An 18,115-nucleotide genomic window follows, 5' to 3' on the forward strand; every position below is an offset into this window, starting at 1 on the left:
CGCACTCTCACGCATTTAAATGCTGGAACATTCCTTTTGCTTGTAAAATCTTAATTGGAAATAAAAATATATAAAAAATCAATGATTTTTGAAGACAAAATTTTACAATATATATATATATATATATATATATATATATGTCTTTTTCAGTTATAGCCCCCCAAAAAACATTGTTTAGCAAAAGTATGTCACACAAACAATATTCAATAAACTAAAATATTGTAGAACAGATTTATAAAACAGAAGCAATGGATATGGAGTCATTAGGTTATTGCAGTGTTTTTCAACCTGGGGTTGGGACCCCATGTGGGGTCGCCTGTAATTAAAATGGGGGTGCCTAAAATGTCTAGTAATTGAAAAAAAAACAGATAAAAACAGATTAAAATTCAATTTTTATTTATTTATTTATTTTATTTTATTTTTTTGACTACAAATCACAAACAAATGTCAAATAACTGTATCCTATACTTTAACTTTCTCAAATTAATCAAGTTCATAAAATGCAGTATAAAAATATCTAAGGTGGTGCACTCGTCACTTTGTGCACTAATCCTGTATAAACTCTGTATTTGTAGCATAATCAAAAACTAATTCTAGAAAATAGAAATGTCTCTGTGGTCACTGGACATTTGTGATATCAAAATGGGGTCACGGCTCAAACAAGGTTAGGAACCGCTGTACATAACTTTCAGGGGGGGCCCACCAAGACGGTTTGTACCCAGAGCCCCAAAATGTGGTGCTACGGCCCTGCTTCCTCTACTTATTGTATTAGCAGTAAAACCTCTGACACACAGCTACAGGGTGATCAAATGCAGTAAATGATACTATTTTCTTATATTACTCATAGAAACATCAACATGAAGTTATACATACGCTCCATAACTGGTTGTGTTGTTTCCACTGCAGCTCGTAGCTCCAAACATTGATAAATCCATGATCGAAGAACCAGGAAATTGTGGAAATGTTGACCACTGGTTTTCCCACACTGACTTTGACTGTTAGAACACACACACACACACACACACACACACACACACACACACACACACACACACACACACACACACACACACACACACACACACACACACACACTGTTTTAGGTCATTCTGAACAGCTCAGTAGTAAAGCCATGCTATAGTGAACTAGTCATACTCACCATGACATCTTGGCACATATGTCATATTCAGCTCCTTGACATGGTTACAGTGTACAGAGATGGACAATTCATCATGCTCATCGAACTGAAAACAGAAATAGATGTATCACTCTAATGATCTCATCATATTATTATTATTACTTTGAAGTATGCCTGTTGAAATTGGGTCATTCAATGCCATTTCAACAAATTTTCTGGACATCCCATGCCTTTCGGTCTAAAGCAATTCTGCATTTTTTATTATTCAATAATCACACTGTTAATTTTTAGTTTGATCATATAAACACTTTTTGAGATATGGACAATTTAGTGAAGGGGGTATGTGTCGATCTTTGTCCATCCTTGTTTTTTTTTTCCATTTTCAGCTTCCAATATCTCAGGAACTACATCACATAGGAAACTGAAATTTGGTATAGTAATGTATGTAGTAAATAATCTCAAATGGAATTGTAGTTAAAATGCAATGCAATAAAAAAGAATATCTGAGCTGGGGCATCTTGTGCATTTTTGCGCACTAATCCTGTATAACTGTGCGACCGCTCTCTCTGCTTATGCATCTCCACGTAGCTCATGGAAGAGCAAGAGGGGGCTCCCTTTGCTTCGGGCTTTCCACGTAGCTGTTGCAAGGACAGAGAGGTCCCAGAACAGAGCCTTACTGCTTACTAACTAATTCTAAAGAGAAAATGTCTCCTGGGTGGCCAGAAATATGTGATATAAAAATGGGGTAAAGACCCATAAAAGGTTGGGAACCACTTATGCAATAAATAAATAGTTTTTGAACGTTTAATACGTTCCAGAAATAAACATTTATTTTGCAATGGTTTTAAACTAGTAATTTTTTTTTTATGATGCTACTCACGGTATAGTCTGTGTCGAAGATCAGGGAGCAGTTCTTTACTGTTGATGTGGTAACAGAAAGTGACTTGAGGTCACAGGAAGCTTTGAATGGGCTGCCATTGGATAGAAAATGCACACGTTATATTTCTGTCAACAGTGACAGTGAAATAAAATACTTTCTTTTTGGATTGAATCCTCACCTGTAATTAGGGTGGGAATATTCTGCCAATATCTCGCACTCATTGTTGGCCGAATCAAAGGAATCAGAGCTGATCCAAACACAGTCGATAGTATGATTGAAGTCATTATAGCAGCTGAGGTCTGTGAGAAGATGAGAATAAAAGCGTTACATTCCGTCACCTTTCAACATGTCTCCAGTTTTACCAGTTTTACCAACCTTTGCTGGAGTGGCTGGGACACGCATGATGTTGGACGTTACACAGATTAAACAGAAACTGGACAAACAGGAGAATAGATGTCTTCTTTTTCTCCATTTCTAATCCTAAACCGTCATGGCAACGCTTTCCAGAGGTGGGAGAAAATTATAACCTCCTTATTTTCATCCTGTGAAACATAAAACATGGAATGCTTGACATGGTCACAGACACACCAGCCATTTTGTGTTGTCTGATGTCTAAATGAGATCATTCATTTAACATGAAACTCATAACATCCATCTTTTCCTTGGTTTAAAGATCTACATCAGACATGAGCAACTGGCGGACCGGGGCCACATGCAGCGGTCGACTTCATTTTGTGTGGCCCAAATGCTCAAAATAAATCCAAACACGTAAAATTATTTAAAAATACATAAAATGACTTCAAAAAAAGACACACAAAAAACCTCACAAAATACACAAAATGGCAACAAAAACAGACAAATTAGTGCTAAAAGCAGAGGTGTAAATAGTACTGATGTTTCCTACTCAAGTAGAAGTATTATTTGGTTGAAATTGTACACAAGTACAAGTAAGTCATACATAAAATACTACAGTACAAGTAAAAAGTAGCTCAATTAAATAGTACTCAAAGTAAAAGTAACTAGTTACTTTCACTCCATACATTTATTTTTGGTAATAAATTTTGGTACGTTGCCATACATACAGGAAACATCTCATGTATAAACTTAAAAAGAAAAAGAACAAATCTTACACTTCTTTTTTTTTTCTACAAAGGCATCTGTATAAAATAAAAGATTTGTCAAAATATACAATTATTTTTGTTATTTAAATAAAATAACAGAAGAATTCAATTTAAAATAAATCAATAAAAAATGATCAAGCTCTTTTTTGTAGTTTCTCAATGTCCGTTGATTATTTAAAAAATAAATAAATAAATGACTCAGTAACGGTTGGATATAGAAATGTAACAAATTACTTCTTTTAAAATGTACTTAAGCACAAGTAAAATTACTGATTTAGAAATGTACTGAAAAAGTACAAGTACCTATAAAAGCAACTGAATTACAGTAACGTGTAATCCATTACTTTCACCTAAAATAGAACTAAATATGTCTCAAGATTCCTACCAAATACAACGTACATATGCAACATATACATTAATGCAAAAATGATTAGTAACATAATTGATAATGTCGACTACAGAAATTTACATTGACTCATTGTTTATGCTCCACAGTGACCTTCAATTTTCTTTTAATTTAAAAGTTAGTTTTGGTCTGTTTCAAAGCAGACAGCGTCTGAAAACTGCACGTACACCACAGCGACAAAATATTAGGAAGTGAGAGTGAACGTGCGTCTTTCTTGTAGAATTTATCTCATGTGGTTAAAACCCACAGATTGGCACCTACAACCATAAACGTACATTTACTTTTGCAGCAATAGAATTAGAATGTTAAAAATGGTAAAGTAAAAAATGTTCAAATGAAAAAAGCTACATATCAAATCAATAATTCTTACCAGACTGACAGACTTTTCTAAAGTACTTCTGAGGTGAAGATTAACAACAACAAGCCTGTAACTAAACGTACTCACTGCATTGTTGAAAAGCTAATTTTAAAATATGTAGACAAACGTTAGATTCTGACCTTTATGGCAAGAGGATGAAGTGAAAACGAATGAGGTTTGAGGCTTCTTTTTCTGCACTTTGGTTTCTGTGAACATGGGAAGTGGTCTCCTGGCTTTAGGTACTGCTTTTGGTCAGGATAGCTTTCTGAGAACTCAAAAGTTCCTTTTTTCCGACAACTGAAAGCTGACTGACATCTACACTTCCTGCTACTGTTGTATAGTTATCATCACAACAATGATCAGCTTTGTGCGTCCTAACGTTAAAGGAAAAAAAAAAACAAATCAGGAAGATATTTTTAAACTGATGTTAAACCAAAGTGTTACTTCCTGTCTGTGAAGGTACAATAAAAATAGATGGAGTTATAGCTTCTGACTGTGTTCCTTTTCATTTGCTATTTCAATGTTTAAAGTAATTGCAAACAGGGAAAGTAATTCATGTTACCTTAAAAGGCCAGTCAGCAAATAAGCTAAACATCACTTTAGCATTCACATACCTGTACGAAATACATAAAAAAGCTGGACATAGTCAAAACCTTTTTTTTTGTCTTGAATCTACATTGCAACGGCAAATAAACAATATGATAAATAAAAAAAGTTGTTCTTGTCCATAAGGTATAAAATTTTCTCTTTTTATAACAAAGACTTTTAAATCTGAAATCAGTGGTGACTGAAGTCAATCACCTTTATGTTGTTTTTATGATGATTTTGTCTGAATCTTTGAAATGTTGTTGATTTTTGTTGTACAATAAAATGATTCTATTGTAATCTCATTTAAACCTTGAAATCTCCGAATAATTGAAACAATATGAGAAACATTGCCTAAAAGTGTGAGAAAAAACTCGAGGTTTACAGAACATAAACTAATCATTAAATAAACACTTCAATAAATAACCTTTTCAATGAAATCCATCGCTATTTGGTCTCTTTGAATCTCTCTCCCTTTCTCTTGGACTTTGCTTCTCTTTCTTTTTTCCTCGTGTGTGACGATTTTGTCAAAACAAAGCGGCATCGTATATTGATTCTGTGACGTATGAGTAAAATGACTGTGATGACCCAGATTGCCTTTAAAGAGCAACTCATTCGCTTTCAGAAACTGGTGGGCTTTCCCGGATATTAGCGGCATTACAGTCTTTTACTTTAACATGTTCCCAACTTCCCAAGATGCGTTCAAGGTCCCTGAGAAACCTGGACAATTTTATTAATTTCTAAAATATCCCCAGACAGAGGACATGTCTGGGTATTGTCCCCCCCCAGTACTGTGTCGACCACCAAAATCACTTTATAAGGTGTGGCAATGTGGTATGCTAGTACTTACTTAGAGCTACAGAGTTAGATAGCCTTTAGAATTATCTATACTCTTTCTCCGAAAGTCTCAATAAGGTGCTGTGAAGCTAAAAGTGTGTTTAAGATGGGTATTCTGTGGTAAATAAACTGGTTGGGAACAATAGGCTCATTATACTTTTCAACCACGAATGCGCAAGAAATTGAAGTCAAAGGTTATGGTAACCAAAGTCATTATTCTGTGCCATATTTACCATACATTGTTACGATTTGTGAACTGTGAAGCTGTTTTTACTGATTAAAGCAACTTTATGTCCCGCCCACATTGTGCCATTAAGAACTGCTCAAACGCCACCATACACCCGTGAAATGGAAATGGTTAAAATGCGATCTACATGCTTGTAATTACGTTATAAGGGTAAAGGATATGTTTTCCACTAAAAGACCAGACACAGCAAAACATCAAACAAGGAGGAAAAACATTAATAAATGTATGATGGTGTGACGTGTGATCAGGAGGAGGGAGGTGATTCAGGGAAAGGCTCTGTGTGATTGACTATTTCCCTGAAAAGCGGCTGGAATGGGAGAGTTAGCACACTCCTGTAGAGAAGCTGAGCTGAGCTAAGCTAACAGAACTCTGTAGGAATAAATAGAGATGATTTCCCACCATGGTGAAGTTAGTTTGATGTTGGACAATGAACAGTGTTAGGCTGAAAATACTAATTGAATGTCCATTATCAAACTAATTTCACCACCGTTAGATTTCCGTGTCTGTTAATTCCTTTCACTTAAATACTCTTCAGTGTAAATATACGTACACAGGAGCCACAAGCAGGTTCTAGCTGTGTTTCCATTACCCTTGGAAAAGCTCAAAATCTAAATTGCGCAAAAAAAACTGGTAATGGAAACACCTGAATTTTCGAAAAAGCATTCAAATATAGCTAAAAGGTTTTTACGCTTTCATGAAGAGGTATTTCAGACGTTTTCATATTGAAATGTGTCGCAAAAGCGCTATGAAAACAGGTTATCATTTCTACAGCTAAAAATCTGTTTTTGCAACAGACGTCTCGCAAAAAGTGTTGCAAAACTCAAGCAGTGCAGAGTCTCACGAGGTTTGTGCAGCTGTTGTGTCAGATTGGAGAGTTGTGGTCGTAAACAATAATTGACACAAGTAATAAAAAAAAATGTGAGTAAATGTTGCATTACAAGTTTGCAGTCATTTTATTTGAGTAAATATCAGTCTACACATGTGTGAAGACTATTTCTGTGACTTCACATTCAGATCATGCATGTGTGGATCTTTTTGTTTGGGTTTAAGTTTTAACCCTAATACATCAAACATATATTTTACGACGGTTGGTGGAACCGAATCATTGGCACATACCAGTATTTGAATGGAGCCCATTTCCCCGTACGTGTCACTGGGGGGGGGATTATTTTTCAAATGAGTACTCCTCTGTTAGTTCTTGTTAGATCGGAATGCAGTTTGGTATGAATACTCTATGAATGAATATGATGAGACACTCTGAGCCCTTTCTTTGAAATGGGACCCGGGGCCAAACTCCAATTTCTGGTAATTTCCAAACTAATGGGAACATAGTCGTGTGATATAGCGTTTCAAAGGTAATTCAACGTAGATTACGATTATGCCTCGCACAATTCGGTTAGGGGCTCTTCCCACCCCCCTTTTTTTTTGGCGTTTTTCATTAAAGTCATTTTCTCATTTATTTGTGGATCAAATATTGCAACAGTTGCTGGTACCTAATCATTGACACATACCAACATAGGATTGGGGCCCATTAGTCCGTATCTGCCAGGGGGCAAATGACTACTCCTCTGTTAATGCTCGTTGAATCAGGCTGTAATTTGACATGGATTATCTATGAGCGGAAGTCAAGAGTTTCTCTGAGACCTTTTTTTACTCGATGGAATCGAGTCATTTGACTGTATTCTCTGGAATGTGGTACGTGCTATTTGGCACAGAGATGTTCTGCGGGCCTGGCCGTATTTCGTCATAACTTGTTTCTTAAATAAAAAACCTGATGTATACGATTATATACATGCAATACAAGGATAATCCACCCAGAGGCAGTAATTAGTTCAGCAGCGGTCTTTCCAGCAACTCTACAAGATTGTCATTTATGAGGAAAGTTGCACAGGTGGTTTTAGAAGAAGAACTTTTCCAATTTTGAAAAGATGACTGTGAGATTTTTTGTTTAATGAAACATCAATAGGAAGAGTTACTGGGTTAATACAGTGTGATAGTAGCTTGTATTTCATAATCTGTGTTTAAGTAATACCATGTTGAAAAAGGTCTATGAGGTCATGTAACTCTCAATCAGTCAATTTTCATTTTATTTCATTTTCATGCATTTTACATATCAAGCAAAAAAAAAGTATTTTTTTTTATTTTCCAAGTAATCTAAATAAATGTTTAAATTGCATAATTTGGTAACCAACATTATAAACAGACAGTGATGTAAGCACTGTGCAGTCCACTTTGTCCATGTGTTCTGTGAAAAATGCTGAATGCATCTCTATCTGAACAAGACCAGGAACTATTTTCAACACCATGCAAAATAAAATGTTTGTGAAACACAAAATGTGGAAAAGTAAGTGAAATATTATACTGTATGTTATAAACCTCACTGTGCCAGTACCATTGGTGGATATCTCATTGTTGCATGAAAGTAGCACTAACATTTTCCTTACCTATATATGGAATTAATAATTTGTTGGTTTTTACCTCCGCGAAGCACAGAGAGGGGTGAAGTTATGTTTTACCCTGCGTTTATATGTCAGTGATTCTGTCAGTGTTAGCAAGATAACTTGAAAAGTTCAGGAAAAATTATAAATGGGTCAAGGAACAGGTGATTACATTTTGGTGATGTTCTTCTTACCAAAATAAATTATATACAATGGGGCATAAAAGTATTTAGTCAGCCACCGATTGTGAAAGTACTCCAACTTAAAAAGATGAGAGAGGCCTGTAGTTTTCATCATAGGTAAACCTCAACTATCAGAAACAAAATGAGAAAAAAATCCAGAAAATCACGTTGTAGGATTTTTCATGAATTAATTGATAAATCCCTCGGTAAAATAAGTATTTGGTCACAGTTAGTTATGTTTACAATGTTGTGACGATTCTAACAAAATTTGGGCTGGGAAACCCTCTTCTACGCCATCTTCCCGTATTATTGTTATCCAGTAAATATCCTGTATTATAATGTCATGATAATTAAAAGATAAATAAATAAAAACATTCCTCATCCTCTCTAAACTGAACATAGTCACGAGCCTTGAGAGAACTGTCACACAGGCCACTGCAGATGATTAGATTAGATTAGATTAGATTAGATTAGATTAGATTAGATTAGATTAGATTAGATTAGATTAGATTAGATTAGATTAGATTAGATTAGATTAGATTAGTGTCGACAGCGGGAACAAACCCAGAAATAACTAAGAAGAGAGATGATGAATGAAGACGTAACGGCAAAGAAAAAAACAAAGAACTGGTGTAAATATTTTGTAAAATGTGACATATAGTTTATCTTCATAAAGACCATCAGGATGTGACACAGTTACACGTTCTGTTAGATTAATAACTGATATTATAACGTCTACCACAGCAGAAGGAACCACGTAAGTCACCATGAAAAATCATCCAATCACAAGCTCCACAAATATACACTGTTTATAAAGTGTTAAATAATGTAAAGTCTGTAATAAATGTGTCTAATAGGTCATTAGTGAACACCAGAGAACCAGAGAATGAAAAATTATAACAATTTAAGTTAATGAGTCGGGCTTTATGCCCGTGGGCTCGGATCAGGAGAAAAAGCCAAAAGTGGCACATATTGTGCAGATGTTTGTTAATAAATGAGCCTGTGTTGCATTTAGTGTCAGCAAATTTAATCCAGAATTTTCTTTCTGGTCAGACTTAACTTGAAATAGAATTATGTAGATTTACATCATATTTCACCATTTTGAGAAAAACTATTGAGATATGAGTTTTGGTCCATATCACCAGCCCTAGTAGGAACGTTCACAGCATTTCAATGTTAATAAAGGTCGAGCTACCAGATTCTAATCACCTGGTTGACAAGTGACTAATTTAGATTTCCTATACACTTGTCTTAAAATATAATACTGGAGCTTTGTCATTTCAAATCCAAAACTTGACAGGTATGCTCATACATCAGACATACTTCTGAGTAGAATATGTAGTTTTCAAAGTTAAGAAGATGTTTCTTTAATATGTTATAGTGGTTATACTCCCTTGGTTTTTTAGCTGGTATTTTGTAGAAAGAGTGTACTACTGGTTTGAGGGTGGTCACCACTGCTTGGGACCAAGTGGTTATGCAATATGTGAGTGTGAGAGTATCACGGCATGCAAAAAGACTTTTGCAGCAGACGTGGGTATTTGATGCTCAGTTTTTCACTCTGTTCTGTTTCCAGACATTGAGTGCCATATGGAATGAAAATGACTTCTCTTCTGTTTGTCAGATTGCATGATTTATTTTGTTACTTTGCAAACTTTGACTTGACTTGTCAACAATCTAACCCACTTGTCAAACTCATGGCCCGGGGGCCAAATCCGGTCCTTTAGAGCATCCAATTTTTGCCCGCAGGAGAAAATTACAGCAAAAACATGCATCATTGTGTGAGTGAAACTAAATATTATTTACAGGTGGCTCACAGTTTCCCTGGTGCTTACTGTATATCACATGATTTTATTTTTAATGTTAAGCATTACCAAATCCTTGAATTTTGCTCAAAAAATGATATAAAATTTCCCTTAATTAAATAGAAATTGGTCACAAAATCTTGTAAATTTAAAGTGTATAACCTGTAGGGACTGATATCTGTCACTTATTGCTTGGATATGGTCAGTTTGTTGTATATTTAGTATTTTATGTACACGTGGAAGTACAAACTAGGGCACAATAATGTTGAAATCTGTGGCCCACTTAACATCAGTATGCTCCGTATTTGGCCCCTGAACTAAAATGAGTTTGACACCCCTGTCCTAACCTTTACGTAAATGTCTTTTTCTCTTCTCTTCATATCTGTTTCCTCTCTATTTGGACTTCCCCAACAGAAAAAACCCCACAGCCTTTACAGAGTGAGCACACACACACACACACACACACACACACACACACACACACACACACACACACACACACACACACACACACACACAATACCTGCTGTTTCTTTATTTAAAGCCTGGTAGATACAAACACCTTTATCTCTGTTGTGTTCACTTAATACAATTAAAATATCCGAAAACATTGTTAACTAAACTTAACAAACTCTCCTTACGAGAATAAAAACGTGACATGAAGACATGCACATGTTTAATCAGATACTAGTTCATTTTTAATACTTGCTTATGAACATTGTTATTGATGCTAGTCTACTGTACTTATGTTTGTTTAGGTAGTTTTTATTTTGATGTGGTCTTTACAACATACATCTATAGAAACACACAACCTGCACACAGACCGGATTCTGTTGGAATAACAGGACCAACAGTCCTGGGAAGTCAGTGTGCAGCCCTTTTACCTCATCAGGTCCAGGTCCTGGACCAGGACAGTACTGGACTGTGAAACCATGATGAAATGCTGAGATATTATATATATATAGTTTTCTGCCGATTTGATTCTAATATGGCCATACCAGCCTGTCATTGCCCGATCCCATTAGATGTGTGAAGCTAAGCAGGTCTGGACCTGGTTAGTAGGTGGATGGAGACCACTGAGAATTCCAGGGGCCACAGTGGGGGACAGTCACCCCAGTGGCATCTGTCATTGTGTCCTTAGGCAAGGCACTTCACCCACAGTATGAATGTCGTGTGTTGGTGGTGGTCGAAGGGGCCGATGGCGCACCATGGCAGCCTCGCCTCTGTCAGTCTGCCGCAGGGCAGCTGTGGCTACAATAGTAGCTTACCACCACTAAATGTGGAGTGAAATAATAATCCCTTAATTCTGTAAAGCGACTTTAAGGGTCCAAAAAAGCGCTATATAAAATTGATGCATTATTATTATTATTATTATTATTATTATTATTATTATTATTATTATTATTATTATTATTATTATTATTATTATTATTTTCATATCACAGACGTCAGTTCTAACTCAGGTGTGTCAGGTTCTGTTTGATTGTTGTTATTAGCCCTTGTGAACCTCTTTCTGAGATGCCTTAACGCTAGTCTTTGAGTTCCCAGATATTCCTGCTTGTGTCTCCTCCTCCCGGTGATGTCAGTGCGTTTGGGTTGTAAGTGATTAGCTGTGTCATGTTTTTACAGCCTGGTGACAAAGGTTGGCTCTAGATTGGCTCATTCCTAATCAGGCCTCCCTCACTATTTAGTGTTTAGACACAGAATGAAGGCTGGATCATTGTTGATGTTACCTACCTTTTTTACCCTTTTTCTGCAACTACACCAAACTTACCATATTTTAACCTGTTTTACTAACTTTTCTTGCCATTTTTTTTCTCCTTTTAATGCATTTTTGCTACTTTACTCCCATTTCTGCCACTTCTCCATCAAATTTCAATGCCTTTTCTGCCTATTTTTTTATATTCAAGACACGTTCAGAATTATAAACCCTTTGCACCACTTTTCGACCTAATGTCACATGTTGACCCATTATTGTCACTTTTCACCATATTTAATGCTTATTTTTTGCCAATTTAACCACATTCATGATTTGTCATGCCCATTATTTGCCAGTTCAAACTAATTATTTCTACTTTTTAAATTAAATTACCCCTTAACACTTTTAAGCCAATATTGACACTTTAAACTTTTTTCATCACTTTTTTTGTCCATTTTTGCCCACTCTAATTTGCAACTTTGAAAACATTTCTGTGTTTTTTTTTAAATCCCATTTCACCACTTTTTCCTCCATTATTGGTCACTTTTAACCCATTTTATTTCTGATTAAAACAAGGACTTACATCTTGGTATAATGGAAGTATGATTGCAGTGATAATACGTATATAATGTTGGTGATGTTATCTCAGACTTTGTGTCATGTTGAGTCTATTGAAGAGTTATTTGTTCATTCTGTGAATCTTGGTTTGATTTGGTTGGTTTGATGTGGTTTGTTTGAATGTTGTGCTCATTAAAGAAACACCACAGTGTTATTCAGTTGTACTATCATTGGGTGACAGTTTATATATGTTTATATAAATTTAAATATAAATAATAGTGGTGGGACTCGATTAAAATAATTAATCTAATTAATTAGAGACTTTGTAATTAATTATTCTTGATGCATTTAAATTAATTGCTTAACAATATTTGACACGAGAAGCAACATTTTTCTAATTTAAATGTATGTTGGTATATGAATGAATCAAGAAAACAATAACTGAGCTTAAACAACTCATTTATTATTTCCATCACTGAGTGCTAACGTAATGTATAATATGAATAAATAATATTATGACTGCATTGTTCACAAAACATTAACTTGAATTTAAGTAAGACATATTCATGCATTTCAGGATTTTTTGTAAACTTTCTAAAATAAATGTGTTTTTGTATTAAAATAGAACATTCCAGAGAAATGTAAACTAAACAGTGTAAAATAATTAGAATATTTGTGGATATCATGAAATAAACAGAACAACTGATGAAGATGATGAATTTAGTTTGAAATAGTTTTTCTACATAACAGATGATAAGTTGGGTCAGACGATGCTATCTGTAGCAGTGCTTCTAGCCCCGCCCACATCCTCTACCACAGAGTGGTCGACTGTCACTACAATCATTAATCACTGACTTTGTTCATTTGTCACTCATGGATTTATTCATTTTGTCTCTGAACCCTGTCTGAGTGTCAGTGTGGATTGGAGACACTGTCTGCTCCATTAGGACCATTGTCCCTGCTAGCTGCTACATGTTAGCATTGAGGTGTTAGCTGCTACATGTTAGCATTGAGGTGCTAGCTGTTACATGTTTAGCATTGAGGTGTTAGCTGCTACATGTTTAGCATTGAGGTGCTAGCTGTTACATGTTTAGCATTGAGGTGCTAGCTGCTGTATGTTTAGCATTGAGGTGCTAGCTGCTGCATGTTTAGCATTAAGGTGTTAGCTGCTACATGTTTAGCATTGAGGTGTTAGCTGCTACATTTCTAGCATTGAGGTGTGAGCTGCTACATGTTTAGCATTAAGGTGTTAGCTTCTACATGTTTAACATTGAGGTGCTAGCTCCTAGATGTTTAGCATTGAGGTGCTAGCTGCTAGATGTTTAGCATTGAGGTGCTAGCTGCTGCATGTTTAGCATTGAGGTGTTAGCTGATACATGTTTAGCATTGAGGTGTTAGCTGCTACATGTTTAGCATTGAGGTGCTAGCTGCTATATGTTTAGCATTGAGGTGCTAGCTGCTACATGTTTATCATTGAGGTGCAAGCTGCTACATGTTTAGCATTGATGTGCTAGCTGAGGCTAGCAGAGCTCCAGTGATCTACAAACTCTTTCTTGCACACAACTGGGCTTTAGTTTTCCATCTGGTGTTTTTAATTAAACTAAAATTATTACCCACGACGCACAGCAACAACTTCTCCTCTGGTTCTCCAAACTCTTTTGAAAAGAGAACGGTTCCGTGCTGTTTGAAGTGCAAAAAATGATTTTTTTTCTATAATTAATTAATTGCAATTTACACGTTTAAGTCCCAACTGTAATAAATATTAAACAAATAAGTCACTGATTCTGCTAAGTGTTTGATGATGAAAAATATATGTTGGAGTTTTTTTATTACTTTCATTACTTATGTAATTTGTCATACAAATCATTTTGTACTTTTATTTACAGTAAGTAATACTTAAACGGAGCTACTTTGACTTATATTGGAATTGTCTTCGACATGAAGTATCTGTACTTTTACTCATGTATTGAAATTGCGTACATTGTCAAACTCTGTTGAGGACAGTGACAAGCTTCCAAAATCTCTGCAATTACTTTTTCTTTTTACATTAAAACTGTAAAATTCTATTGACTTGATGAGATTATCTCAGAAGATTGTAAATCTCTCCCTCAGCTTGACAAACTGGCAGCACCCGTCATCTTAAAACACCCAAAAAAAATAAATAATCAAATTTAGCAGGTACGAAAATTATACAGGAAATCTCAACAGCAACAGATTGTTGGATTTAAAGAAAGCATTTGATACGATAGATCTTTCTATATTATAAATGTTTTTTGGTTTGTTTTTAATTTTTTTTGCCGACTTTAATGTTCTTATAGATTTTAAGCTGTTGAATGTTTTTTGTTGCACTTTTTGATCATGTAAAGCACATCGAGTTGCCTTGTGTATGAAATGTGCTATTCAAATAAATTTGCCTTGCCTATATTGATGAGACAATTGTATTTGTATAGAGTAAGAGGAATAGTCTTGAATTGGTTTAGTAGTTACTTACAAAACAGGAAACAATTTGTTCATTTTGGAGGTTATGTATCAAAATGTATGAACAGTGAATGTGGAATACCACAGGGTTCGGTTCTGGGAACCTAAACTTTTTATTATATGTATTAATGATATTTGCAAGGTTTCAAAAATGCTGCAATTTGTGTTATTTACAGACGATACAAATGTATTTTTTTCAGGAGACGATTTAAAAACATTGAAAAGTAAGTGCTTCTACATAAATATTGGTCTTGTGAAAATAGGTTATCATTCAATTTGAATAAAATCAGTTTCAATAATAAAACTGTGGTTTTTGGAAACAAAATTAAAGAGGAATTGTCATTTTTTTATGATGGTACTGATTCTACTGAAATTCAGAGATTAACTGAGTTTAGATTCGTTGGAGTTATTTTGGATGATCAACTGTCATGGAAAGCTCATATATCGTATGTAAAAAGTAAGGAGTCTAAATACATTTGTATTTTGAACAAAGCTCAGTATGTTTTACCTTGCAATATTTTGAGAATGTAATATTGTTGTATTATTTTTGCCATTTTTCACTTATTGTGTTGAAGTGTGGGGGTAACACACACTTCAATGATTTAAAATCTATATTTTACCATTAATTTTGCGTAAAATGGCAGAAAGAACAAAAAAAACTGCAAAAATACACAAAAGGAGCAAAAGTTCACAAAAATACAGAAAAATTCACAAAAACTGCAAAAATACTAAAAAAGTTCAATACACAAAAATACACCAAAAACATTTGAGATGACTACAAATAGATAACGTGAAAATACTTTTTACATACGATATATGAGCTTTCTATGACAGCTGATCATCCAAAATAACTTCAATCTAAACTCAGTTAATCTCTCAATTTCAGTAGAATCAGTACCATTATATATATATATGAAACTTCGTCTTTAATTTAGTTTCCACAATCATTTTAATATTAAAAATAATTGTATTCAATTCAATTCAATTCAGCTTTATTTATATAGCGCTAATTACAACAAAAGTCATCTCAAAGTGCTATCAAAATATAAATTAAATGATAAGCTATTTTTATTAGAACAATATCTAAGTAAAAGCAATTTCCTTTTCAATGTATCCAGATATAGTTTTTAAATCGTCTCCTGAACAAAATACATTTGTATCGTCTATAAATAACACAAATCGCAGCATTTTTGAGAGCTCGCAAATATCATTAATGCATAATATAAAAAGTTTAGGTCCCAGAACCGAACCCTGGGGTATTCCACACTCACTGTTCAAACATAACCTCCCAAAGAGAACAAATTGTTTCCAGTTTTGTAAGTAACTACTTAACCAATTCAAGACTATTCCTCTTACGCCATACAAATACAATTTAGTCATCAATATATAATGATCTATTGTATCAAATACTTTCTTTAAATACATGAATACTCATTAATACTGAGGTTTCCTCTATTATTTGTGTAACTGCTAAATTTGTAGATCTTTTATTTCCACAAAAACAACAAATTACACAAAGCAACAAAAAATGACAGAAAAACACAAAATAACAAAAAGAAACCAAGAAAACAACAATAAACAAACACAAAGCCTTTGTTGTTTCCTGTATTAATGCTCTGATTGGTCAATAATGCTGAAAATATTGTAGATAATGTGTCTCTTTTGCCATCTCTGTTCTATCTTAATCAGTTGAGTTATTTTTTGAGGAAACACCGACACATCATCAGGAAAAAACCTCAATTTATAACTCACCTGTATCACATCAGATACAGTCATATTTCTGTTGCTCACCGTGATAAAAGTTGCTCATCTTTGTGCTAATAATTTTACTACAGATAGAAATTTGATGAATCATTCTTATTTAGGTTGTCATTCAATACACTCATTCATGTGACAAACTGAGTGAAGAAGAATTAAAAGAACGTACCTGCACAGATGTCAGTGCACAGATTCTCCCACAAATAAATGATCCCTGAGTGAAGTATTGCAGCTGTGAGAACACGCTACGAGCTGAACTGAAAGCATTTTCCTGTCCTTGAAAATGTCTCGCTTTTGTTTCATGATCTCACGTATTGGAAAAAAGTGCCTCAATAGTAAGAACAAAAAGTGTGATTTTTTTTTTTTTGTGGTTTCCCTTTGTGGGAGTGACAGCGTGACAGAAGAGTGAAACTAGAAGGTAAAACCCCCGCGTGTGTGTGCTTTTCCTTCACTTTGCACATATATGTCACTCAGAAGCTGTTTCTATATCTGAATAGAAAGAAAAAGGTCAGATGATTCACATGTGTGGCCACTTTATCAGCAGAGCCTTTGATTTCTCACCTGTCATCTGTTTGTTTAACTCTGTGGCGTTAAAACTTGCTGGAAGTAGATACTTTTAGTTTTAAGTTTTCTGAAAAAAATGATTCATTTGTGTGATTTGTCTGCATTTATTAAGCTTCTATATCAGTACTTAACTTAGTAAAATGGCAGCTGTTCTCGGCCTGGTGTTCAGGCAGGAATTTACACCCTGAGCACTGCTCTTTGCCATCAATCCTGGAGTTCTTGCAATCACTTTTGGATACTGGTCATTCCCTCTCTAACCTGAGAGTTTATGTAGCTGCCATTTACTCTCACCATGCTCGGGTAGAAAACAGCACTGTTGGGTGACAGGTTAGTTTCTCTATTTTTGAGGGGGGGCTATGAGACTTCATTCACCTCAACCCCAGAGGGTACCAACTTGGAACCTGCCCCTTGTGCCCAACAGCCAATGTCTGCCTCCTTTTGAGCCCCTGGCAGATGCAGATCTGAGATGGTTATCAGCAAAGATTGCTTTCCTCCTCGCCATTACCACAGCAAAGTGCGTGGGGGAGCTCCACGCTTTGTCTTTAGATCCTTCATGCCCTGGTCACTCTGGGGTCACCTTGTAGCCAACAACCACTTTTTTGCCTAAGGTTCAGTCAAGGTCCAGTTGTGATCAGCCAATACTGCTGGCACGGTTCAACCCCCCAGGGGAAGACAGCTGCAGGTCAGCGTTGCTCTGCCCAGTGCTGGCCTTAGGGGCATACGTCGAGGGTTTGCCGATAAAAGTGGATCCGACCAGCTACAGTATTTGTGTGTCATGGCGGCCCCAAGAGAGGTCGTGCTCTCTCGAAACAGCGGTTGTCCCACTGGATTGCAGATGTGATCAACCAGGCATCCTATGCCGTCTGGAGTGCGGTGTCACTCCACGAAGTGTCTCCTCGTCGTGGGCAGCCCTGGGAGGTGTGCCCCTGGATGACATTTGTGCCTCGGCTTCTTGGGCATTGCCAAGCACCTTTACAAGGTTCTACTGAGTTAACATCCCCAACCCCCACCCACTGAGTGTGGTTCTGCTACCAGATCTATCAGCTTCAATTAAATGAGGTTAG

General features: G+C 35.6%; 1 protein-coding gene across 2 annotated transcripts in view; it reads right to left on the bottom strand.

Moving 5' to 3' along the window:
• The window catches only part of LOC114468425 (interleukin-4 receptor subunit alpha), a 29,678-nt gene extending 12,887 nt beyond the window's left edge, over positions 1–16,791 (bottom strand). For both annotated transcript variants that reach the window (XM_028455311.1, XM_028455320.1), the window contains exons 1-6: positions 16,657–16,791; positions 2,394–2,560; positions 2,197–2,317; positions 2,019–2,109; positions 1,160–1,244; positions 874–995 (exon numbers count right to left, since the gene is read on the bottom strand). In XM_028455311.1, coding sequence (XP_028311112.1) covers positions 874–995; positions 1,160–1,244; positions 2,019–2,109; positions 2,197–2,317; positions 2,394–2,490 — 516 coding nt within the window. In that variant the 5' untranslated portion in view covers positions 2,491–2,560; positions 16,657–16,791. The remainder of the gene's footprint in view (positions 1–873; positions 996–1,159; positions 1,245–2,018; positions 2,110–2,196; positions 2,318–2,393; positions 2,561–16,656) is intronic.
• Positions 16,792–18,115: the final 1,324 nt, after the last annotated feature.

This window comes from Gouania willdenowi, chromosome 1 (genome assembly GCF_900634775.1).
Source record: "Gouania willdenowi chromosome 1, fGouWil2.1, whole genome shotgun sequence".
Classification (NCBI taxonomy): Eukaryota; Metazoa; Chordata; class Actinopteri; order Blenniiformes; family Gobiesocidae; genus Gouania; species Gouania willdenowi.